Source organism: Aphelocoma coerulescens, chromosome 5, assembly GCF_041296385.1.
Source record: "Aphelocoma coerulescens isolate FSJ_1873_10779 chromosome 5, UR_Acoe_1.0, whole genome shotgun sequence".
In the NCBI taxonomy this organism is placed as follows: Eukaryota; Metazoa; Chordata; class Aves; order Passeriformes; family Corvidae; genus Aphelocoma; species Aphelocoma coerulescens.
This window is the reverse complement of record NC_091019.1, coordinates 1562187-1585087: the sequence shown is the minus strand read 5'-3', so window position 1 is coordinate 1585087 and position 22901 is coordinate 1562187. Positions and strand designations below refer to the sequence as shown.

At 69.0% G+C, this 22901-nt stretch overlaps 4 protein-coding genes across 5 annotated transcripts; 2 read left to right on the top strand and 2 right to left on the bottom strand.

The window, feature by feature from the left end:
• Positions 1-1871: 1871 nt before the first annotated feature.
• Positions 1872-5801, bottom strand: P2RX3 (purinergic receptor P2X 3). Its single transcript, XM_069018772.1, has 12 exons — positions 5662-5801; positions 4803-4938; positions 4630-4701; positions 4492-4558; positions 3828-3921; positions 3669-3746; positions 3318-3459; positions 2685-2815; positions 2512-2605; positions 2360-2425; positions 2102-2179; positions 1872-1994 (listed from the first exon to the last, which is right to left on the bottom strand). The coding sequence occupies exons 1-12, from the start codon at positions 5799-5801 to the stop codon at positions 1872-1874; spliced, it is 1221 nt and encodes a 406-aa protein (XP_068874873.1).
• A 706-nt stretch (positions 5802-6507) lies between these two features.
• Positions 6508-7335, bottom strand: LOC138110970 (uncharacterized). The gene is made up of 2 exons (XM_069016115.1): positions 7211-7335; positions 6508-7123 (listed from the first exon to the last, which is right to left on the bottom strand). The coding sequence occupies exons 1-2, from the start codon at positions 7333-7335 to the stop codon at positions 6508-6510; spliced, it is 741 nt and encodes a 246-aa protein (XP_068872216.1).
• On the top strand, positions 6655-12757 carry SSRP1 (structure specific recognition protein 1). The gene is made up of 17 exons (XM_069016200.1): positions 6655-6731; positions 7228-7387; positions 7602-7787; positions 7958-8063; positions 8259-8449; positions 8517-8747; positions 8837-8940; positions 9052-9180; positions 9326-9547; positions 9630-9702; positions 10128-10266; positions 10357-10402; positions 10897-11020; positions 11278-11448; positions 11696-11778; positions 11900-12080; positions 12362-12757. Exons 2-17 carry the CDS (start codon positions 7334-7336, stop codon positions 12428-12430), a joined length of 2109 nt encoding a protein of 702 aa, XP_068872301.1. The 5' UTR covers positions 6655-6731; positions 7228-7333; the 3' UTR covers positions 12431-12757.
• Positions 12758-14021: 1264 nt separating this feature from the next.
• TNKS1BP1 (tankyrase 1 binding protein 1) lies at positions 14022-22752 on the top strand. 2 transcript variants are annotated; one of them, XM_069016199.1, is made up of 12 exons: positions 14022-14114; positions 14595-14720; positions 14847-15465; positions 16172-16244; positions 17020-18267; positions 18566-20778; positions 20901-21216; positions 21434-21563; positions 21647-21783; positions 21938-22104; positions 22218-22283; positions 22474-22752. In XM_069016199.1, the coding sequence occupies exons 2-11, from the start codon at positions 14627-14629 to the stop codon at positions 22276-22278; spliced, it is 5058 nt and encodes a 1685-aa protein (XP_068872300.1). In that variant the 5' UTR covers positions 14022-14114; positions 14595-14626; the 3' UTR covers positions 22279-22283; positions 22474-22752. The 2 variants fall into 2 exon arrangements, with proteins under 2 accessions (XP_068872300.1, XP_068872299.1); XM_069016198.1 differs by having other exon boundaries at positions 20898-21216.
• Positions 22753-22901: the final 149 nt, after the last annotated feature.

Here is a 22901-nt window from a genome sequence, read left to right as displayed (position 1 = left end):
GCCCCCCGCGGTGGTGGGGCCGTGGTCTGGGATTGTCCCACTGGGACTGAGCTCTCACAATTCCAGCTCTGGGCGACGGAACCGAAAAAGCCGAGCGGGACTTTGCAGAGTGAGGTCTGAAGAGCCCCAGGTCCCTCGGGACGCGCTGTGGGGTCTGGGCTGGGGCCTGGGCTGGGGCTGAAGGCGGGGATTGAGCATGGGACGGGCTGTGGGAAGGGGCAGGTTTAACACCCGAGTGCACGGACGGAGGCTGGGGGGTCACAGAGCCCCCCAGGACCCCGCTCAGGGGGGCCCTTCTCCCAGCAAAGGGGTGTAAAGGAGGGGTTGTGGGGGCAATTCAGTGGCTGAAACAGGGGGGAGCTCACAGGGGTCTCCAAAATGACACAGAGGGATGTAGGGGGGAATGGGGTGCAGGTCAGGGGCCCCCGGAGGTGCGGGCACAGCAGCGCCGAACCAGACACCCAGAGCTGGAGCGTCAGCCGGGGAAACAAACCAGGGCTTAATCAGGCTGGAGATAAGGAACGATCCCGTATCCCAGCGCCGGGACAGCCGGCTTGCGGGGACGGAGGCTTTAAACCCCAAACCTGCTCAAGCTGGTGGCAGAACTGCGAGGGCGCCCGCCTCCGATGAAATCCCAAATCGGAACGAAGAAGGGCCGGAACCCCCCACTCCCCAGTGCCGACACGGCTCGAGCCTTTCCGCCAATTAACAGCATTAGCGGGGAAACCCCGGCACCGCTAATGAGCCCCCGGGGTCGCAGCGAGGCTCCCCGGGCTGCTGCCGCCCCGGCCGGAGCCCCGTTAATGAGCGGGACCGCTAACGAGCAGCTCTATTAATGACTATTAATAACAATCCCGGCAATCTGTGTGCTACTGGAATACGGCACAAGTATGCCTTTCCAGCCGCCACACGAGTCCTTTCACAGTCTCCTCCCTTCCCAAAAACTGGGGGTTGAGTGTCCCGCTCACCCCCTCGCTGGCCTGGAAGCTGAGATGGCTCCGCTCGTCCCCGGTGCCACCCAGGGGGTCCTGTTAGTCCCGGCGCCGGGGAAGGAGCCCCCCAGGCTGGGTTTGTGGTGGCCACGGGTGGTGGGTGGGTGGCCAGGGCTGGGCTGATAAGGAATCCGTGCGGCTGATAACGAGCCCCGCTATCTGCAGCGGGGGGAGGGCAGGAGCCGCTCTCCCTGCGGGGCGGGGGCTGCCCTGGGCACCAGCGAGGGGCGCCGGGACCCTCGCTCCTCGCTCCCAGGAACGAACGCCGGGACTTGGCACCGGCGGCTCCACCGGGAGCAAGCCAGGCTCACGGCGTCCCCACTGGCCCTGCCAAGGGGATTGGGGTGGGATGAGGAGACAGACCCCCCCCTCCCCGGAGCAGGAAGGGCAGCGCTTGGCCCTGCACGAGGAGGGATCCGGCAGCTTCCTCCGAATCCACCAGAGTTACTCACATCCGACCGAGGAAGTGACCCCCCTCGGGCTCAGCTCCTGTCCCTCTGTGCCCCCTTCCACGGGCTGCGCTCCTGCTGGCAGCCCCTCTCGCGGTGTGCCCCATCCCAGGGACAGCACCCCGACCCCTCTCCCCTCTGCTCCCGCACCCCAACCCTGCCCGTCGGCCCCCAAAACTGCCCCGCGCCCACCGGGGCTGGACACGGGTGGGTGCTGCGAGCCACGGGTTTATTGGGGGGGGGAGGAATGCAGCACCCTCGGAGCAAGGGGCGCTCCGTGTGGGCACAGGGGACACTGGGATGTACTGGGACACCCGGGGTGGGCACCGGGGACACTGGGATACGGATGGGGCTCACAGGGTGAGCGCAGGAGAGGGGCGAGCAGTAGGAGCCCCTCAGCCGGCCGTGGGCTGCCCCGCGGCCCCCGGGGCTAGAGGCCGAGGGAGAAGGTGCCCGAGTCGGTGGATTGCTTGTCCCGGGTGCAGGCCCCCAGCGCCCCGGGGGGACACGCCGTGGGGCTGGCGGGGGTGGCGGGCGCACCGGCCTCTGGCACCTGTGGGGCAGGGGACGGGCGCTGGGTGAGTCACTGCCCCCGGGGCGGGCCGGTCGAGCCCTCCGGAGGTGCCCCCATCCCCAGGGCACCCCGGCCCCACGTCTGACCTCCTCGAACTTGCGGGCCTTGTAGTGCTCGGCGCCCTTGAGGAAGTTGAGCAGGATGATGTCGCACAGCACCGTGCCCTGGGGGTGGCAGCGTTGGGGTGGGGGGGCCCGCGCTGTGGAGCACCCCCGGGACCCGCAGGGAGCCGGGCCGCTGTCACCCTGCGGCTGCGCTGTGTCCCCGTGCCCCGAGCCACGGGATTTCCCCCTTTTGCCCTGGGGGGTGTCACCATGCCGGGGCTGAGAACGGCCACAACTCACCACACCGATGGAGGTGAACGCGGCCACCGTGTTGATGAGGGTGGGGACGATGCCGAACTTCCCGGCCTGGGGGAGCAGAGCCCTTGTTGGCCAGAGCCCCCGAGGCCCCCCGAGCCCCCCGCGGCCCCCCGAGCCCCCGGCCCCACACGTACGCTGCCATAGACCAGGACATCAAAGCGGATCCCAAAGGCCTTGGTGAGGGTGCGGCGCTCGGAGCCATTGGGCCAGCGGTAGTACCTGGCGTGCCTGCGGGGACGCGGGGACATGGGGACAGGAGCCCCGCCAGGCAGCACACACCCCTGTGCCAGGCACGTCCCGGCCGTACCTGAAGTTGTATCCAGGGGCGGGGGTCCGGGCCAGGCTGTCCAGGCGGGTGAAGGAGTAGCGGGGCAGGCAGCGCTCCCAGGCCCGGTCCAGGTCACACACCCACCCGATCTTGATCCCCAGCACCCCGCCCTGCCCCAGCCCTGCGTCAGCACCACGGACCCCAGACCCACGGCCCCAAGTCCCCACAGCTTCACAGCCCTGTGTCCCCTGGCCCCACGCTCCATGTCCCACCCCACATCCCCATGCCCCCAAGTCCCCCACCCGTCTCAAATCCCCGTGTCCGTACACTCCATGTCCCCATGCCCCGTATCCCAAACCCCATGCACCCACATACATGTCCCTGTGTCGAGCCCCACACCATCACTGCATCCTGTGTTCCTGTATCCCCATGTCCTGTTCCCAACACCCCACACCCCTGCCCCCCTATGTCCCCATGTTCCATGTCCATGTATCCCACCACCCCATGCCTCCCCATTCTGTGTCTCATGTCCCCATGTCCCACATCCCATGTCTCTGTGTCCCCAAGCCCCGTGTCCCCATGCCCTCACATCCCACCTGCCTGTACCCATATGTCCCCACACCCACCCCATTCCCCCGCTGTGTCCCCCGTGCCCCCCGTGTCCCCGCTCACGGTGGCAGCCAGCGCAGGGAAGTCCTGCCCGGCCAGACGTGCCACGTCCCCCAGGCGCAGGATGGGGCACAGGGGCTGCAGCTGTGGGTGGAAGCGGCACCGTCCCAGCTCCACCCCACTGCCGGGGGGTGGCAGGTTGGTCCTGGGGACACGGGGGGACACAGGGGGACAGGGAGGGATGTGCCATCAGGCAGCAGTCTGGGGCTCGTGGACCCCCATCCCAGTGTTCCCCCGCCATCGTGAGCCTGTGTCCTCATGTCCCCCCGTCGCCGTGTCCCTGTGTTACCCTGTCCCCCTGTCCTTGTGTCCCCCCGTGTCCCCCCGTGTCCCCCCGTGCCTTGTGCCACTCACTTCTCAAAGCCGAAGAGCGGGAAGCGGATGCTGTTCTTGATGAGGAGGGTGAAGTTCTCAGCTTCCAGCATGACGGGGCTGGAGCAAAGGGGGTGACGCTGGGGACACGGCAGGGGGCACGTCCCCTGCTCCTCCCTGTGTCCCCCCGGCCCCACTCACACGTCAACAGTGTCCACCTCGGGCGGGCACCAGCCCTGGATCTCGCAGGTGCGCAGGGTCGCGTTGTAGGCGATGCAGCGCCCCGTCAGCATCCCTGGGACCCCGAACCCCTGTCAGCACCTCCGGGACCCCTGTACTCCCGTCAGTACCCCCGGGAGCACCGCTGGGACCTCGGACCCCAAACCCTGTCAGCACTCCCGGGACCCCCGTACCTCTGCCAGCACCCCTGAGACTCCGGACCCCCGTCAGCACTCCCGGGAGCATCCCTGAGACCCCCGACCTCTGTCAGCACCCCTGGGACTCCCAAACACCTGTCAGTACCCCCGGGAGCATCCCTGAGACCCCAGACCCCCGTCAGCACCCCTGGGACTCCCAAACCCCCGTCAGCACCCCCGGGAGCATCCCTGAGACCCCAGACCCCCGTCAGCACCCCTGGGACTCCCAAACCCCTGTCAGTACCCCCATCAGCACCCCTGAGACCCCAGACCCCCGTCGGCACCCCTGGGACCCTGAACCCCCGGCTCCCCCAGACCCCCAGCTCCCGCATCAGAGCCCCGCCCCCTCCCAGTCCCCTGAGCCCACCAAGGGTCCCTCACTCCTGCCCGTGGTGGCTCCCCCGGTCCCTCCGGCCCCCTCAGCCCCCGTTCCCACCAGGATCCCTCACCGTTGCTCGTGCCCGGGCTCAGCTCCCGGCAGTCCCGGTCCGCCGAGCAGTGAAACGCGGCTTCGCTCTGCGGGGCGGGGGTCAGCGGGCGGGGGGCTCATCGAGGGGTCCCCCCGAGCGCTCCCCGCCCCCCCGCACCTCCGGGCACAAGCCCTGCTCCTGGTCCTCGGTCCGGATCTGCTTGGTGACCACCACGAACACCGAGGTGCCCTGCGGGACGTGGCTGTCACACGACCCGTCCGGGGGAGTGGCGAGCTGAGGCGGGGGTGGCCCCGCGCCCCTCGGAGACCCCTCCGGTGCCCGGTCCTCACCTGGGGGGGCGTGACGTAGTCGGCCGTGTCCATCACCTGCCCCGCGTAGCGCCCCACGCCCTTCACCTTGGTGACCACGGAAGACTCGATGGCAGTGTCCCGCACCTGGTACGCTTTCTCATGGAGGAACACCCAGCTGGGACAGCACCGCGGGTGACGCTGGGGACAGCCACCCCCGGGCACCACCGGCACCCCCCGGCACCCCCCGGACCTGCCCGTGACTCGCGGTCCCCGACAGCCGCTTGTCATCCCCCGCCGGTGGCTGCTGTCATCCCCCGGGAGCAGGGACCCCCTCCTGTCATCCCTGGGGCCGAGCGGCTTCTCCGCTCCTCGGTGTCACCCACCGTGTCACCCACAGTGTCACCCGCCAGAGATGCTGTCCTGGCTGTCCCCCGTGTGTCACCCGTAACGACAGCTCGCTGTCCCCGTCATGTCACCTGCGCTGCCGCCCTCCTGCCACCCTCCCGGCACACTCTCTGGCTGTCCCCCTCGTGTCAGCCGCACCGACACCCTCTGTCCCGGCTGTCCCCGTCGTGCCACCCGCTCCGGCACACCTGAATTCCCGGCGCTGACACATTTTGTCACCCGCCCTCCCGTCCCTCCTCTGCTCCATCGCTCACCGCTCCCGGCCTGGCCACCCCCTCACCCCGCACGGCCGGCCGGGTGTCCCCTCGCTGTCACCCCCCTTCACCCCTGTCACACCCCATCACCCGTGTCACCCCCGGGTGCCGCCTGCAGCAGCGAGCGGGAGTCGCCGCGGTGCCGGGAAGAGGGTGCGGGGGGTGTCCGGGGGGATGTCCCAGGGCGGCGTGTCCCAGAGGTGCCCGAGAGCTGTCCCGGCGGCTGCCGCGGGGCTCACCCGACGAAGTAGGCGAGAATGAGGAGCTGGACACCGCGGTTGACGACGCCCACCACCCAGCTCTTCACCACCACCGACTTGGTGGTCTCGTACGAGAAGAAGTCGCTCACCCAGCGGGTGCGGGAGCGCGGCGGGGACATGGGCAGCGCGGGGGGCGGCGGGCGACGGGGGTACGGGCAGGGCAGCGGCAGGCAGGGCTGCGGGAACGGAGGGCGATGCGGGAAGGGCAGGGCAGGGATGCGGGCAGTGAGCGGGGATGCGGGCAGGGCAGGGCGCGGGCGCCGGTGCGGGCAGGGGCACGGGCAGGGTGCGGGTACCGGCAGGGTGTGGGCGGCAGCCCGCAGGGGTGCGGGCAGCGGGGGCGGGCGGGGGCGGGGGCAGGGCGGGGGCCGGGGGCGGGGGCACGGCCCGGGGGGACGGGAGGGGTGGCCCCCCTTTGCTGGGGGGATGGAGGGGGGCAGGCGGGGTCCTTCCCGGGCGTCCCTGCGGTGGGGAGCCCCAAACGGGGGACGCACTCGGACACCGGGGAGCCCCGCGCTGGGGTGCACGTGGGGGGCGCGCCCCAGGCTGAGGATGCCGGGTTTGGGGGGGGCTCCTCCGCAGGGGAGCAGGCGGCCGGGGCCCGCGTGTGCGGTTTCGGGGGTGCCCCGCTCTGGGCCGCCCCAGTGCCCGGTTCCAGCACTTTGGGGCACCCCGGCTTTGGGGGGTGGTCGGGGGGGCGTCCCCCCACACGAGGTGACGTCACGGGGCTCGCCCCGCGCTGGCCAATGGGGTCCGTCCTCCCCTTCTCTTCATGGTGCTGGGCGGGGCAGAGCGGCGGCCGGCGGGGGAGGGGGCGCGGCCGCTCTAGCCCCGCCCCCGCCGCCTCGGTGGGCGGGGTCCTCCGGCGCGCTGCGGAGCCGCCCGCGGTGCGGCGGCGGGCGTTGCACGGGCCCGCCAGGTCGCCAGGGGGCGCCAGCGCGGACCGGCGCCATGGCGGAAGTGCGCGCGGCTTCCGGCGGTGGCGGCGGCGGCGGCTCCGCGCGGTTGGCGCTGCGCAGGCGGGAAAGGCGGCGGCGGCGGCGGCGGCGGTGCGGGGGGCTGGGCGGGCTTGCCCGGGGGATGGGGGGTGTCTGGATCCCGCGGGGGGGAACCCGCGGTCAGGGGAGGCCGGGCTGGGATGGGGGAACAGGCCTGAGGTGGGAGCAGGTTCGGGGCGGCGGGGAGGCCCGGGGCGCGCTTGGGAGCTCGGTCCCGGAAGGAATTTGGGGGTGCGGCGGGTGGTTTGGGGTGCGGAGAGGCCGCATCGGGGAGAGGAAGGGCAGGGGTGGGGGTGTCGGAGCGGTGCGATGACACAGCGGTGGCTGAGGGGTGCAGGAGGGGGTGGCCCCCGGGCCAGGGCACATCCGGGGAAGGGGGCGGGAGGGGCCGGGGTCGCCGCCGCCGGTGATTCAGGTGCCCCCGCGAGAGGCAGCGTCCGGGACTGGGGGTTGGAGCAGGTGTTTGGGGGCTGAGGTCTGGTTCTCGGGGCGCTGGGGAGCGCCAGGAGCCCGTCGCCAGCCCGGCTCACCCGCTGTCCCCCCGCAGCTGCCCTGACTGACTCCCGTGCCGCGGCCCCGGGCATGCCGGGCTGGGGGGGCTGCTGAACCCCTCTTGAGCTCGTCCCCGTCCCCTCCCGCACCCCGCAGCCGCCATGGCCGATACGCTGGAGTTCAACGAGATCTACCAGGAGGTGAAGGGCTCCATGGTGAGCGAGGGGACGCGGGGACGGCCCCAGGGGCACTTCTGGGGTTGGAGCGTGTTGGGGTGTGGACGGGGGAGCGAAAGCTGCGTGGTGAGGAGGATGTGGGCCATGAAGCTGTGGTCGGTGGTGTGGGTGCCTGGGGGGCTGTGCCCAAAGGGGTCCTGGTTCCCCCGCGGTTCCAGGGGACCGAGTCCCGTGATGCCCGGCTCTCCCGCAGAACGATGGGCGGCTGCGGCTGAGCCGGCAGGGCGTCATCTTCAAGAACAGCAAGACGGGGAAGGTGGACAACATCCAGGCCTCGGAGCTGGCCGAGGGCGTGTGGCGACGCGTGGCACTGGGGCACGGCCTCAAGCTGCTCACCAAGAACGGCCACGTCTACAAGTATGACGGGTTCCGGGAGTCGGTGAGTCCCTGTTCCCTGCTCCTGCTGCCTTGGCCCTGGCCCAGCCGTGCTCCCTGCGAGCCCCAGAACAGCTCTGCCCCCTGCGTCTCCGTGCCCGGGGGCTGTGTCTCACGTGGGGCTCTGGGCGCTGGCGTTTCCTGATGGTGTGCCCTCCCTCTCGTCCAACCCAGGAATTTGACAAGCTCTCAGATTTCTTCAAGGCCCACTATTGCCTGGAGCTGGCGGAGAAGGATCTGTGTGTGAAGGGCTGGAACTGGGGCACGGTGAGGTTTGGAGGTGAGTCCCAGTGGCAGCCTGAGGCCGTGGGGCGGGATGTTCCCACCGGCGTGGCTGTTCTGCTGCCCCAGCCGCTCCCTTGGGAGCAGCTGCTTTCTAGGGATGTTTCTAGGGATTTTGGGAGAGGAGCGGGACTGTGGCTGGAGATGGGATTTGGGGGGCACAGCTCTGAGCTGGCTGTGACGTTCCCCGCAGGGCAGCTGCTGTCCTTCGACATCGGGGAGCAGCCGGTGTTCGAGATCCCGCTCAGCAACGTGTCCCAGTGCACCACGGGCAAGAACGAGGTGACGCTGGAGTTCCACCAGAACGACGATGCCGAGGTCTCGCTCATGGAGGTCCGGTTCTACGTGCCCCCCACCCAGGAGGACGGCGTGGACCCCGTGGAGGTGCATGGGGCTGGCAGGGGGGCGGGAGGTGGCAGCGAGGGCCCCTTTGTGACCGCTTCCCTCGCAGGCCTTCGCCCAGAACGTGCTGTCCAAGGCGGACGTGATCCAGGCCACCGGAGACGCCATCTGCATCTTCCGGGAGCTGCAGTGCCTGACGCCGCGCGGGCGCTACGACATCCGCATCTACCCCACCTTCCTGCACCTGCACGGCAAGACCTTCGACTACAAGATCCCCTACACCACCGTGCTGCGCCTCTTCCTGCTCCCGCACAAGGACCAGCGCCAGATGTTCTTCGTGGTGAGCGGGAGGGCCGCCGCCCTCCCCTGGGAGGGCAGTGGGGGTGGTTCAGGGGGGTTCTATGTCCTCACCTCCCCCTCGCTTTCCAGATCAGCCTGGACCCCCCGATAAAGCAAGGCCAGACCCGCTACCACTTCCTGATCCTGCTCTTCTCCAAGGATGAGGACATCTCCCTGACCCTCAACATGAATGAGTGAGCTTCCCCCACTGCCAGGCCGCTTCCCGGACCCCTCCCTGGATCCTGAGGGAGGTGCTGACCCCCCCAGACCCCGTTCTCACCTCTGCCCTCCCTCCGTCCACACAGGGAGGAGGTGGAGAAGCGCTTCGAGGGGCGGCTCACCAAGAACATGTCGGGGTCCCTCTACGAGATGGTCAGCCGGGTGATGAAGGCGCTGGTGAACCGCAAGATCACCGTGCCCGGAAACTTCCAGGGGTGAGTGGCTGCAGGGCCAGTCCCTCTCTTCCCCCCTCATTCCCATGGCCAGGGGGGAAGGGGCTCTCTGTGCCGGGGAGCAGGGCCTGGCTGCCGGGGCTGGGCACGGTGTTTGTCCACACGGACAGCGGAGTTTGCCCCGCAGACACTCCGGAGCCCAGTGCATCACCTGTTCCTACAAGGCCAGCTCGGGGCTGCTGTACCCGCTGGAGAGGGGCTTCATCTACGTGCACAAGCCCCCCGTGCACATCCGCTTCGACGAGATCTCCTTCGTCAACTTCGCCCGCGGCACCACCACCACCCGCTCCTTCGACTTCGAGATCGAGACCAAGCAGGGCACCCAGTACACCTTCAGCAGCATCGAGAGGTGGGTGTGGGCTGGGGGCCCAGCCCGGCCGTGCCCACCAGGGCTCCCCGGCGGCCCAGCCCGACCGTGCCCTCTCCCACAGGGAGGAGTATGGGAAGCTCTTCGACTTCGTCAACGCCAAGAAGCTGAACATCAAGAACCGGGGGCTGAAGGAGGTACCGGCCGCGCGGGGCCGGGCTCGCGCCCGCTGGCGCCAGCACCGCCTTCTCCCAGAATCCGGCTGCTTTTCCCTCCTTTTTTCACCTCTCTTTTCTCTCCTTGCCCTTGTAGAGGAAAAAGGTCCGTGCGATATCCCTTCCTCTTTCTCCTCCTCCTCCTCCTCCTGGTGCAGGTTTCCTGTGCATGGCCGTGGTGGTCTCTGACTAACCCAGTAACCCCAGCGTGGTGTGCGAGGGCCCCCCGTAACCCCCATAACTGCTCTGCCCCTCTCTCCGGGGCCCTGAGGGGGGAAGGAGGGGACGTGGCCGTGTCTGGCCCCTGCCCTGTGCATGCCCAGGGCCGTGCTCACCCAGGGCTGTGTTCCAGAGGGGCAGTGTGCGTGGGGGGCACAGGGAGCAGCTCTCACACTGCCTCTCCGCAGGGAATGAAGCAGAGCTACGATGAATATGCCGACTCTGACGAGGACCAGCACGATGCCTACTTGGAGAGGATGAAGGAGGAGGGCAAGATCCGGGAGGAGAATGCCAACGACAGCAGCGACGGCTCCGGGGAGGAGACAGGTGAGGGCTGGCACTGAGGGGCTGCTGTGGTGCTCTGGCTCCTGTTCCCCATGAGGATCCAAAGCACTGAGCCCTCGCTTTCTCCTCCAGATGAGTCCTTCAACCCCGGAGAAGAGGATGACGACGTGGCTGAAGAGTGAGTAGAGGCCGGGCAGGGCTCTGTCCAGAGGCCCCGTAAGAAGGTGCTGTTCTAGGGCTCTATGAGCATTGAGAGATGCTCACAGCATGAGTGGGATCACCTGGATTTGGGAACGTGCAGCCCGGGATTTGGGAATGTTGGGCATCTGGGGCAGTTCTGGGCTCGCTCCGTCATAATGGCATTAGGCAGTGTGAGAGAGTTCTGAAAGGGACCAAGGGCTCCTGGGGAGGCCTTGGCTGCTCTGTCCGGGAAAGAGAGCAGCTGGGAGGAGGGTTAAGGCTCCAGGCTGGGGTGAGGATGGGTGGGAGTGGTGGCAGGAGCCCTGTTTCCCCGAGAGCTCTGGACGTCCGGGAAGCAGAGCAGAGTGAGCCGTGCTCGTGGACGGCGACTCCCTTGAGGGCTGTTAGTGGGAGCACGGCAGCTCCAGCCCGGGAAGCCTCCTCGGGGCTGTGGTGTCTGGGGGCAGCTCTGAGGCCGGTGCCCCTGTGCAGGTTCGACAGCAACGCCTCGGCCAGTTCCTCCAGCGGCGACGGCGACAGCGACCGGGACGAGAAGAAACCGGCCAAGAAGGCCAAGATCGTCAAGGACCGCAAGCCCCGCAAGAAGCAGCCGGAGGTGAGGGGCTGCTCCGGGAGCAGGAGCAGCTCCTGGAGCAGCATCAGGCAGGTCACAGCCCCGCCTGAGCTGCCTCACCTCAGCCTCTGCAGCCCTGGCCGGAGCTGTTGTCCACCCTGGCGTCGCTGCTCCAGATGGGTCCAGGCTGAGCCTCTCCCAAGGGCGCGTTGTTCCCGTGCCCAGCCTGTCCTGGTCGTTGTTCCGAGGTGTTGGGTGAGGGGTGCATTGGGGTTCCATGGGTGTTCTCCACCTCCCAGAGCAAGAAGGGGAAGGACCCCAATGCTCCCAAGCGCCCGATGTCGGCCTACATGCTCTGGCTGAACGCCAGCCGGGAGAAGATCAAGTCGGACCACCCTGGCATCAGCATCACTGACCTGTCCAAGAAGGCTGGGGAGCTCTGGAAGGCCATGTCCAAGGAGAAGAAGGAGGTGAGGGATGGGAGGCAGGGATGGGAGGCCCAGGGGGCAGAGCTGGGCCTGGTACAGGAGGGGAGGCCGGACATGGGGAATCCCTCCTTGCTCCTGGGAGCATGGAACTGCACAGGTGGGGAGTTGGGAAGGGGCGGGGATGTCCTCGGGCTGGTGAGCTGGGTGATCAGAAGTGGGAGCAGGGTGGGGTGCAAGAGGATGGTGGAGGAGGAGGGGGGGCCTCGCTGACCTCGTGCTCTGGCCGCAGGAGTGGGATCGGAAGGCGGAAGATGCCAGGCGGGACTACGAGAAGGCCATGAAGGAGTACAGCAAGGCTGACAGCCACAGGGGGTGAGCGTGCTGGCAAGGGGCCGGCAGGGCTTGGCCCCCCAAAATCGGGCTGTTCCCGGGGCCAGCGCTGCCAGCCAGGTAACGCCACTGCTCTCCCCTGTGCCCACCCAACCCCGCGCAGGGACAGGTCCAAGAAGAAGAAGAAGAAGCAGGAGAAGCAGGTGAAGGGGAAAGGGGACAAGAAAGGCGCCACCTCCAAGTCCTCGTCCTCCAAGTCCCCGGCTAAAGGCATGAGCGACAGCTTCAAGAGCAAGGAGTTCGTGTCCAGCGACGAGAGCTCCTCTGCAGAGAGCAAGAAGGAGGTGGGGGTCACAACTGGGGGAGGTCCTGGCCCCTCTTTCCTGGGGAACGACTTTCTGGGAGGGTCCCCGCCCCTCTCCCCTCGGGGAACATCCCGGTGGCTTCTGCTGGAGAGGCTGGGTCCTCCTGGTACCTCGTGTCTGTGGTACTTGGCCATCCCTCAGGGCTTGTGCCCAGGCCAGCACCATCACGCTGTCCCTGCAGTGGGGGCACGGCAGGAGTGGGGGATGCTGCCCTGCCTTCGCTGTCCCCTGCTGACCTCCTCTCCGTCCCCTGCCCGCAGGACTCAGAGGACGAGGGCGCTGCCAGCCCGCCCCCCAGCTCCGAGGACTCGGCGTCCGGCTCGGATTAGCCCCGTCCCGGCTGGCTCCAGGCTGGTTCCCGGTCGGGAGAGGACTGGGCGGGCCGGCCCTGCGGCAGGGACCGGCGTCCCGGGCTCCCGGAGGCTCCCACCCGGCGCGGGGCCAGGCTCCCCTGTCCCCCCAGCACCCCGTGGCGGCCGGAGGTGCCAGAGGCTCCTCAGTCCCTCACTCCTGTTCCCCATCAATTTATTTTTTCTAAACACTTGGGTTTCTCTCCTTTTCTTTCCTTCCCTCGCTGGTTTTTTTTCGGTGTTGTTTTTTTGTATTTTGGGTCCGTTCACATGGCAACTCGGGTTGAATAAAAAAAAAAAATCCCACTGATGGTGTTTGTGTGGGTGTGGGGCTGGCTCCCCCATCCCTCCTTCCTTCCTGCAGCCATCCGGGAGCTCGTTCCCCTCCTTGAACCGCTTCCAGGGCTGACTTCATTCTCTCCCCACCCTCCATTAGCGGCCCCCAGCCCCTGCTCAGCCATCAGGGCTCCTAATTACAGCCCCTCGCTCGATCCTGATGCCATTTGGGGGTTTTTCTACCTCCCTCGTGAGGGGGTTGATCCGATTAAGTCCCGTTTCCCCTCCGGTGTTGATTGCGGCCAGTTCCCGGTCCCCCATGGCTGCCTCTTCCCCCCTCCTTCCACTGCCTTTACTGGCACCGCTGGGATGGGGCTGCGGGGAAGCAGGAGCCCGCCGGGACGGAAGCCGCGGGTCCCCGGTGGGCACAAGGGGCCCTGGACCCCCAAATGGTGGGGGGGGGAGAGGGAGGGGGCTCTATTGTCACAGCAACCTCCACCTAAATATGCACGGCTGCCCCTCTGGCGGCAGCCCCACGGTTGAAGGACACCGGGAACGGGACGATTTCGGGTCCGGGGGTGCCCAGGGGGTCCTGCCCGGCTGCTCCCGCCCCCGAGGGTGATCCGGGGGGCGCTGGAGGGCTCCGACGCCCCCCTCTCGGAGGGCTCTCTAGCCGCCCCTCTCTATGGTCCGCCCGCCACGCGGCGCCGCTCTGCCCCGCCCCCTCGCCGTCGGGGGCGCGGCCTGGCGCTCATGAATATGCATGAGCAGCGCCGGTGGAGGGTGAGTGGGGGTCTCTCTGCCGGGATGGGGCTGCGGGGAACCAGGGTCGCCCCCGGGCCCGTGGCGCCCGCCGGGGGACCACGCGGCTTCAGCCGCGGCGGGCAACACGGGCCCGGGACCCCCCGAATTTGAGTGGGGGGCTTCGTTGTCATGGGGACGGCGCTAGGCCGCGGTCGCGGCCTACTCAGCCACTCGGTCGGAGGCTTCGTTGTCGCGGCAACGAGGGTAGGCCGCGCTGGCGGAGGACCCCGGGGGGGCCGGACCCGCATCCCGGGGCCCCGCCGCCATCCCGGGCTGGGACACGGGCCTGATGGTTTCCAGATGTGGGTTGTGGCGGCGGTTCCCCCGCGGAAGGCGAGAGGAGGGGGGTCTTGGGGAGGGTGGACCCCGGCGGGGCAGGAGGGAGCGAGGCGGGGAGGGGAGGGCAGGGCCGGGCCGGGAGGAGGCACCGAGCGGGTTTTTCCTGTCCCCGCAGCCCCGGTGAGTCACGGGAGAGGCGGCGGCAGCGTGAGACCCGTGGGGACAGGAGCCCCTCCTCCCCGCCCGCTCCGCGCCCCCCACGCGTGTCCCGGCCCGCCGCCGGCATGCGGCTGCTGTGGGGAAGGTGAGCGCGGCGCTCGCGGCCCCTGCGAGGGGCTGGCGGAGGGGCTCGGGGCGCCGGGCGGGGCCTCCCGGGCAGCCGGGGGCTCGGCGGGGCCGGGGGTGGCCTGGGCAGGCAGCTGAGATGGGGGCTGGGGCGAAGCGGGGGCCAGCCCGGCGCCGGGGGCTCGGCGGAGGTCGGCAGGAGTGACACGTGTGTGTTGGGACAGGTTAGCGCAGGGTCAGACAGGTAGAGGAGGGGCCCCACGGCGTTAGGGAGTGTAGCGCGGGGTCGCGGTGGCTCCGGGGAGGTTGGGGCGGTGTCCGGGGCTGCTCCCGGGCCGGGCTGGCTCAGGTGAGCCGGGCCCGATGTGCTGAGGGTGGCACCGCGGCGCGATCACCGTTTGGCACAGCTGGACGGGGGGCTCGGCACAGGGCCCCACAGGGCGCTTGGGCTCCCCCAGGCTCGGGGCGCTCTCCGAAGCGATTCTCCCTCTCTCCCTAGGGGCTGACCCTGCACCGCGCCCCAGCATCGCCATGGCCTCGCAGCCGCAGCCCCTCTGCCCCGCCGTGCCCTGCGCCTCCCCCGCCGGCACTGGGGGGGCCGGGCTGGCCGGCAGCCCCGACAAAGGTCAGTGCCCCGCGCTGGGGGGAATCGGGGTGGAGGGGCTGCTGGGGCAGCCCCCTCAGAGCTGTTCCCAGCTGTGGGGGGCTGCACCACTCCGCTGACTCCGGCCCCCTCCCTTGCCCTCCGCAGGCATCGCACGCCCCAAGCCACCGGTGCGGCCCAAGCCCCGCGTGCTGCCCAAGCCGGCCGTCCCCGCCAAGCCCCCGGTGCCGCCCCCCTCACCGGGCCCGCGGCACCCCCGGCCCGAGCTGCCCTCGGCCGAGAAGATGAATCGCCTGGCCGGGCCCCAGCCCTACAGCGGGGGAGGCGCGGGGGGGCCCCTCCGGCGCCCCTCCTTCACTGTCAAGTCGCCCGAGACCCCCAATGGGAAGGGGCTCTCATCGCCCCCGGTGGCAGCCACTGAGGAGGAGGCGTCCCCGGCCCCGCCAGCCCCCTCGCGCAAGGGCCCGGCGCCCTTCAAGGTGACGCCGGTGCCGGTGGCCACCAGGCCAGAGCGGTTCCCCGGCACCACCGTGGAGGAAATCCTGGCCAAGATGGACAGCAGGGAGGGCCCAGGCAGCCCAGACCGGGCCTGGCTCTCGCCCTTCTGCACCGACCCCTCCTCCCGCTTCGGCTCCAAGACTTTTGCTGCCTTCCGGAAGCGTCCCAGCGGGGAGGCTGATGGAGACCCCGCCAGCGAAGCCCCCCAGGTGCCCCAACCTGCGGCGGAGGGAACGGGGGACGATGGACACCCTGTGGCTGAGACGAGGTAAGGGCCCGGGAGCTGACGCCGGGAGGAGAGTGGCAGTGGGAGCAGGGGACATCACTCCGAGCCGTCCCGGCGCTGGGAATGTAACGGAGCTGAGGTCTGGTCGCCGGCACAGGGCCCGGGTTCCTCCCGAGCTGCAGTGCCTCGAGCTGCCTCCGTGGGAAGGCCGGGGCGGCCAGTGCCGACCGCAGGATGGGCTGTCCCGGGCCAGGAGCTGCCTGCGGGCGAGCTCCGAGCCAGCCTCTGGGCTGGGAGTAACAGCCCGAGGGTCGCACCCCCAGGAAATGCTCCTGATTTTCCAGCCTTGCTATTTTTTCCCTGCTGGGCCATGCCAGGGCACAGGGAGCAGGCAGATCGGCGGGACTCCCAGCTGCAGGATGTCCTGGGCCAGAGCCAGGGCTTGGCCACGCTCCCGAGAGCTGGGCACCTCAGGGAGAGCTGGGCGGGGGCTGCCTGCTCAACTCTGAACGGGAGTGTGAGAAACGCGCTCCCAAAGGACCGAAAACTTTCCGGCAGAGGAGCTGGGGCCGCTTTGCCTCCTTTCCCTGGCAGCCCAAGCCAGAGACCGTGCAGCCGTGGCAGGGCCCGACCCCTGTACCCTGCGTCCTTGAAGGGTGGTTTGGGGCAGGGGTGCCTTGTGGGTGGTGGGAGAGTAGCACTGAGGCACACAGGGGGATTTACCCTCCTTCCCCTTTTCTCTGCGCAGCAGCTCCCCCCCAGCCGGGCCGAGCTGTGCCGGGGACCCCCGCGGACGCCGGAGGCCGCCGTCCCCCCCTGACGTGAGTGCTGGCCTCGCCCTCCGGCGCCATGGCGGCTCCGCTCCTGGGCTCTCTCCTTCGGGGCTCTCCTGTCTCCTCCGGGGCTCCCTCTCTGCGGGGTGCGTGCCTCTCCTTTCTCCTTGGGGTGCTGGCTGCCCCTTCCTGGGCTGGGGGGGGTGGGGGGTGGTCAGTGCCCCCTGTGCCGAGAGCCCGGCGTGGGGCCCGGGGCTGTGGGGGTGGCGTGTGCCAACAGCGGTGCCAGGCGTGGGCAGGGAGCAGCCGTGAGTCACCAGCTGGGGTTCGGTGACCTGGCAGGTATGTGGCAGGGCAGGCCCTGCGGGCACCCCGCCAGCCCCTTTCCCCGTGCCATGCTCAGGGCGGTGACCGGGACACCGGGCTGCGGTGGCACCACGGGTGGCAGCCTGGCCAGCGGCACCCGGTCACCCGATGAGGGGCAGACCGCGGCAGTGCTGGGCAGGGGGATGCCAGCTGCAGGCAGGGCGGGGGGCTGTGCTGGGGGGGGTCTGACTTCTTCCTGCTTCGTTTCTTCTCTCCATCTGTCCAGGCGCTCTGGGGGCAGCGGGGGGCCGGGCAGGGAGCGGGGCTGGGCCACCGGGAGCCGCCCTGGTTGAGTCACACAGTGCACGCAGCACGGGCACTTCCTGCCCCGGGTGCGGGGAGGGGAGCAGGGCTGGAGGGAGGGACCCTCCAGAGATTTGTGGGGCTGGCTTTGGGATGGATGACATTTGGAGGTGCCTCTTGATTGACATGACCCCCCTGCCGGCTCTTTCCACAGCTTTCCTCTCTACAGCTGGGTGCCCTCGGACCTCCAGGCTCCCCAAGGCCCCCCACCTGCCCAGCCCCGGCCCCAGGAGCTCCTTTCCAGCCTGCCGAGCCCTCTGCCCCGGCCCCTGGCTCCCCTGATGCCCCCCCTGAGCTCCTGGCCCCTGACTCCCCCACACTGCCCCCCGGCTCCCCCGAATCCCCCGCTCGGCCTCCAGCCAGGGTCCCCGTCGCCTCCGTCCAGGCCCCGGGTGCTCCCTCGGCCACCGAACCCCAGCTCAGCGTCTCCCGTTCCCCCGGCTCCCCGCACACTCCGGGGGAGGGATCTCCTGGCACTGCCAGCCCCCCTGGCACTCCTGACCTGCCCCCGCGAGTCACCTGCCCCCCCGGCTCTCCCGAGGCTGCTGCTGAGTACCTGGGCCCCCCCAGCCCACCCCTTGCCAAAGCCTCTCTTCCCCCGGGCTCCCCAGAGGGACCCGATGACTCCGCAGTGTCCCCACCGTCCCCTGAGGGTCCTGATTTCAACCCCCCTCCCCGGGATGTGGGGCTCCGGCGCTCCTCGGAGGGGGTGCTGCGGCCCCCGCCCACGGGGCAGGGCCTGGGGGAGCTGGGGGGCTCGCTGAGCGCCCTGCCCCGGCCTGGAGACCTCCTGTCGGAGCCCTCCCTGGGCAGCGAGTCCACATGGAGCCTCTCCCAGTCCTTTGAGTGGACATTCCCATCGCGGGGGGCACGCCTGCCAGCCTTCCCTCCCCGCTCCCCCATCCGGGAGACACCTGACTCGGGGCTCTCCGAAGAGGGGGAGTCGGATGGGGAGGCTACGGCCCCCGCCCCTCCGAAGGACAGCAGGTCTGAAGGATCTGACAGCCAGGAGGCGGAGGGGGCTCCGTGCCCAGGGGGTCCCGTGGCCCAGCGAGAGGCTGAGGGCTCGGCACAGGAGGAGGAGGAGGAGGAGGAAGGGGAGGCAGAGCAGGATGCTCCCGTGTCCCACTCCTCACTTCACGTGACAGAGCCTGGCCAGGAGCCAGCTGAACCTGAGTCTCCCCCCCAGCCCAGGCTCACCACAGCTGCCCCCCTGCGTCCAGCCCCCCCAGATCCAGCTGCTCCAGCTGACTCAGCCTGGGCAGGTGATGGCCCCAAGAGCCTGCAGGGTCCCGGGGGCCCAGGCCAGGCCGAAGGGCCCTCGCAGGGCCCTGACCCCCACGCCGACCCGGGCTGGCTGACGGAGCTGCTGGCGTCACCCGGGGTCCACAGCTCTCCGGAGGTGAGGGGTGTGGGGGGCTCTGCGGGGTCAGTGTGGGCTGAGCTCCTCCTTCCATGGGGCAGTGGGATGGGACAGGACGGGCAGGTGGTGGGTGGAGGCTGAGCAGGGCTGTGTGCTGAGGCGCAGGTGGCGGGGTCTGCCCTCTCCTCGGGATGGCCCGCGCTGTGCTGTGTCCCCAAGGTGTGTCCCTCCTTCTCCCCAGCTCCGCTGCTGCGGGAGCCAGGGTTGCGCTGCCCTCGAACTCCTCTCCCCTTTCTAACCTCTCTCCCCTCTAACTCCTCTCCCCTTTTTCCCCCAGAATCTGCTGGGCTGGTCACGGAAGGACCTGTGCAGTGAGTTTGGCATTGGCCGCCCTCGCCAGGACAGCACCTTCGACTGGAGCCACCCAGGTGTGTCCAGGGAGAGAGACTGGCCTGCTGAGACCAAGCAGGACCAGGAGTTCGGGACCAGATCCAGCTGGGGCAGCACCCACGGTGACAAGGACAGCACTGCCCGGGAGAGCTGGAGCGGTGACTACAGAACAACGGAGCTGATGGGGGACATGAAACTGGGCTGCAGTGACTGGTCCCAGTCCCTTGGCACTGGGGAGAGCTGCCTGCAGGATCCAGACTTGAGTGCCAGCACAGCCAAGTGGGGCCAGGGCTATGGCAGCACGGAGGAGCTCGGCTCTGGACAGGCCAACTGGGGCAGCGGCCTTGGCACGGGACACGTCCGGCAGCTGGACAAGGAGCCACGCTCCGGGCAGCCCGCCTGGGCAGGCAGGTACAGCGGCGGGGACACGGAGATGAAGGACAGGGAGCTCACCCCAGACTGGGCCGGTAAATACAGCAGCCGGGATGCTGGGAGCAAGGACGAGGATTTAACGCTGGGCTGGGCTGGCAGATCCAGCACTGGGGATGCTGGGAGCCCAGATAAGGAGCTCAGCCCCAGCCGGCCAGCCTGGGACAGGGGGTATAACCCCAGGGACATGGAGAGCCAGGACCGGGAGTTCAGCCCCAGCCGGCCAGCCTGGACTGGGGAATACAGGGACGTGGAAAGGCAGGACCGGGAGTTCAGCCCCAGCCGTCGGGCTGAAGGCAGTGAGTACAGCACTGGGAATGTGGATTCCCGGGACCAGGAATTCAGCCCCAGCGGAGCAGCCTGGGATAACAGGTACAGCATCCGGGACATGGAGAGCCAGGACCATGAGTTCAGCCCCAGCCGGCCGGCCTGGACTGGTGAAGTCAAGGACATGGACAGCCAGGACAGGGAGTTCAGCCCCAGGAGACCAGCCTGGACCGGTGAATACAGGGAAATGGAAAGCCAGGACAGGGAGTTCAGCCCCAGCAGGCCGGGCTGGGATGACAGATCCAGCAGCAGGGACATGGAGAGCCGGGACCAAGAACTGAGCCCCAGCAGGCCGGGCTGGGATGACAGATCCAGCAGCAGGGACATGGAGAGCTGGGACCAAGAACTGAGCCCCAGCAGGCCGGGCTGGGATGACAGATCCAGCAGCAGGGACACGGAGAGCTGGGACCAAGAGCTGAGCCCCAGCAGGCCAGCCTGGGATGACAGATCCAGCAGCAGGAACATGGAGAGCCGGGACCAAGAGCTGAACCCCAGCAGGCCGGGCTGGGATGACAGATCCAGCAGCAGGGACACGGGGAGCCAGGCCCGAGAGTTCAGCCCCAGCAGGCCAGCTGAAGCCAGTGAATGCAGTACCAGGGACCTGGAGGCCCAGGATGAGTTCAGTCCCAGTGGAGCAGCCTGGGGTGACAGATCCAGCACCAGGGACCTGGAGACCCAGGACAGTGAATTCACACCCAGCAGAGCAGCCAGGGATGGCAGGCACAGCACCGGGGACATGGAGACCCAGAGTGGGGAGTTGTTCAGCCCCAGCGGAGCTGTCTGGGATGACAGATCCAGCAGCAGGGATGTGGAGGCCCAGGACAGAGAATCCAGCCCCAGTGGAGCAGCCTGGCATGGGGAGCACAGCTCCGTGACCCGCAGGGAGGAAGAGCAGGAGCTGATCCCGGCCCGGCTGAGCTGGCCCGGTGAGGGCAGCGTCGGGCAGACCGGGCTGGTCAGGGGTGGTGAGGAGGACATGCCCAGCTCCCACCACCCAAATCCCCTGGCCCAGCAGCCCAGCTGGGGCGGTGCCCACCAGCAGGAGCGTGACAGCTCCGGCAGCAGGGACTGGGCTGAGGAGCTCCGAGCAGCTGAGTGCCACAACCAGTTCGGTCTCATCAGGACAGAGCAGGTGCCAGACCCCTCCAGTGCCGGAGCCTCGGATGGCTCCGTGTCCGGGGTCCTGCCACAGCCCCCCCAGGCAGGCTGGCACAGGGATCTCTCTCTGGACATGGGCAATGCCCGCTGGAGCCAGGACGTGGACAGCTGGAGTGTGGAGCCGCAGGATGCCGAGGCCAGGCGCCAGGAGTGGGCGAGTGCCTTTGGCGCCCGCTGTGCCGCCCGCAGCCGGGACCTTGGCGCGGGGGAGCGGAGCCTGGGAGGGGACAACGGCGCAGAGCACGGGTAAGGAGGGCACCGGTGGTGGCAGGGAGGGAGCAGCTTCCCCTGCGGCAGACGGAGGGGTTTGGGGCAGGGCTTGTGTTTTCTGCGGCTGGAGCAACTCTGGGGTTTTGTCTCCCAAGCAGGTCAGCCCCCAGCCCATCGATGGGTGACGTTCCAGCTGATCTCCCGGCTGCTGAGCCCCCCTGGAGCGAGTCACCCAGCCCCTCCGAGGAGGAGAAGGACCCCTCTGAGCCGGCCGCTGCCCCACAGAGCACCAGGGCCCGCCCTTTGCTGCCAGAGGCTGCCAGTGGGATCCCAGCGGACACAGGAAGTGAGGAACAGTCCTCAGACCACCCGGATGGGGAGAGCTCCTCCAGCTGGGGGGAGCAGCAGCTCTCTCTGGGTACGCCCCAGCCCGAGGGGTCCATGGAGCAGGGGCAGGAATTTCCTCTTCTGGAGGTGAGTGAGGAGTGGGGAGATTCCAGTCACCCTGTAAGGCCTGGGACTGCCTGGCTGTCACAGGACGTGTCTGTGGATGGGGCTTTGCCCTCTGACCCTGCTGCCCCCAGGGTCAGCCGTGGGTTGAGGGCCCCCAGCACTGCTGTGGTTGTGCTGGCTGAGGTGGGGGTCCCTGGGCTCCCCGTGCCAGCTCTGACCTGTCCCCCGGGCTCGGCAGGACACGGAGCTCCTGGACAGCAGCGTGTTCCGCAGCAAGGCCAGCCTGGGCCGCAAGCGCCAGCACCGGGCACCGTCCGTGCGCCCCACCGCCACCGAGGGGGACAGCTGGATCTTCCGGGACTCCACGGGTGAGCCCAGCGGCGATGGGGACGGGAGCGGGGTGTCTGTCCTGGCACAGTGTCGTGGTGACGCTGTCCCTGTGTCCCCACAGAGCCCCGGCCAGCCCCGGCAGCGTCCTCTGACGAGGAGGCAGCGGAGGAGCCCCGGAGCCGGCGGATGCGCGGCTCCCCCTCGGGCAGGGGGGTCAAGGTGCCGCTCTTTCCTGGCCTCAGTGCCTCTGCCATCAAGGTGAGACCCTCGGACTCCTGTGCAAGGGAGGGTGGAACACAGGGAAACTGAGGCGGGGTGGGGCTGGGGGCTGGCTAAAGGCAGGGAGGAGGCAGTGGGGCGATTTGGGGGGCAGAGCACTGTGTGTCTCCCTGACCTCTCTCTCTGCCCCCAGGCCAAGCTGAGGGGTCGCAACCGCTCGGCCGAGGAGGGGACATCGTCAGGGGAGAGCAAGGGGGCCCCTCCTAAGGACCCCCACGTGCAGCGCTCCAAGTCCTGCAAGATCCCTGGTGTGAGTGGGAAACCCCCGACCCTGCCCCCCAAGCCAGAGAAATCCTCAGGGTGAGTGTGGGGGGCCAGGACCCTCATGGGAGCAAAAGGGGGGCTGAGGGCATCAGTCTGGGTGCCGGGGCTGGTTTTGGGGGGCTGATGCTGAGGCTGTGCCAACACCCCAGATCCGAGGCCTCTCCCCCCCACTGGCTGCAGGCGCTGAAGCTGAAAAGGAAGAAGCCTTGAGCGGGGTGAGTGTGGGATTTGGGGCAGTGCTGGGGACACACTCCCCCAGCTCGGGCCTCCCCATGTCCCTGGGGTCTGCACTGCTGGGGGGCAGCCCCCTCCCTCCTGCCTGCTCTGGCTGGGTCCCCCTGGGATAGGTCATCCCTGAGGGGGCCCTGCAGGGTCCTCACCCCGTCCCCACTGTGTCCCTTCCAGGCTCTCTCCCGACGCCGACAGCCGCTGTCCCCGGACCAGGGCTGTCCCCTCCCGTGGGGACACACACACACACACACTCTCACCTATGCACTTTGTACGAGCTCGCAGGGTCCCTGTCTTCCCAACACCTCCTCCCCATCCCCCCATTGTACCCTGTTCCCGTGGTCCCCAAGGGGCTGGGGGTGGGCACGAGGCCCCCCCCCTTCCCCTTCCCCTCCCCCTTCCCCTTCCCCCTGCTCGTGTATGGCCCCGGACACAGGGCAATGGGTCCGGCTCGTGGTGCCGCTGCCACAGACAATAAAACCTCGCTGGTCAGTTCAGGGGGTCCTGGCTCTTCTCCCGGGCCCTGCGTGGGGATCACAGAGGTCCTTGGGGAGGGGACACTGCAACCTCCCCTGCCCACACAGGAGCTGTGCAGGAAACAAGGG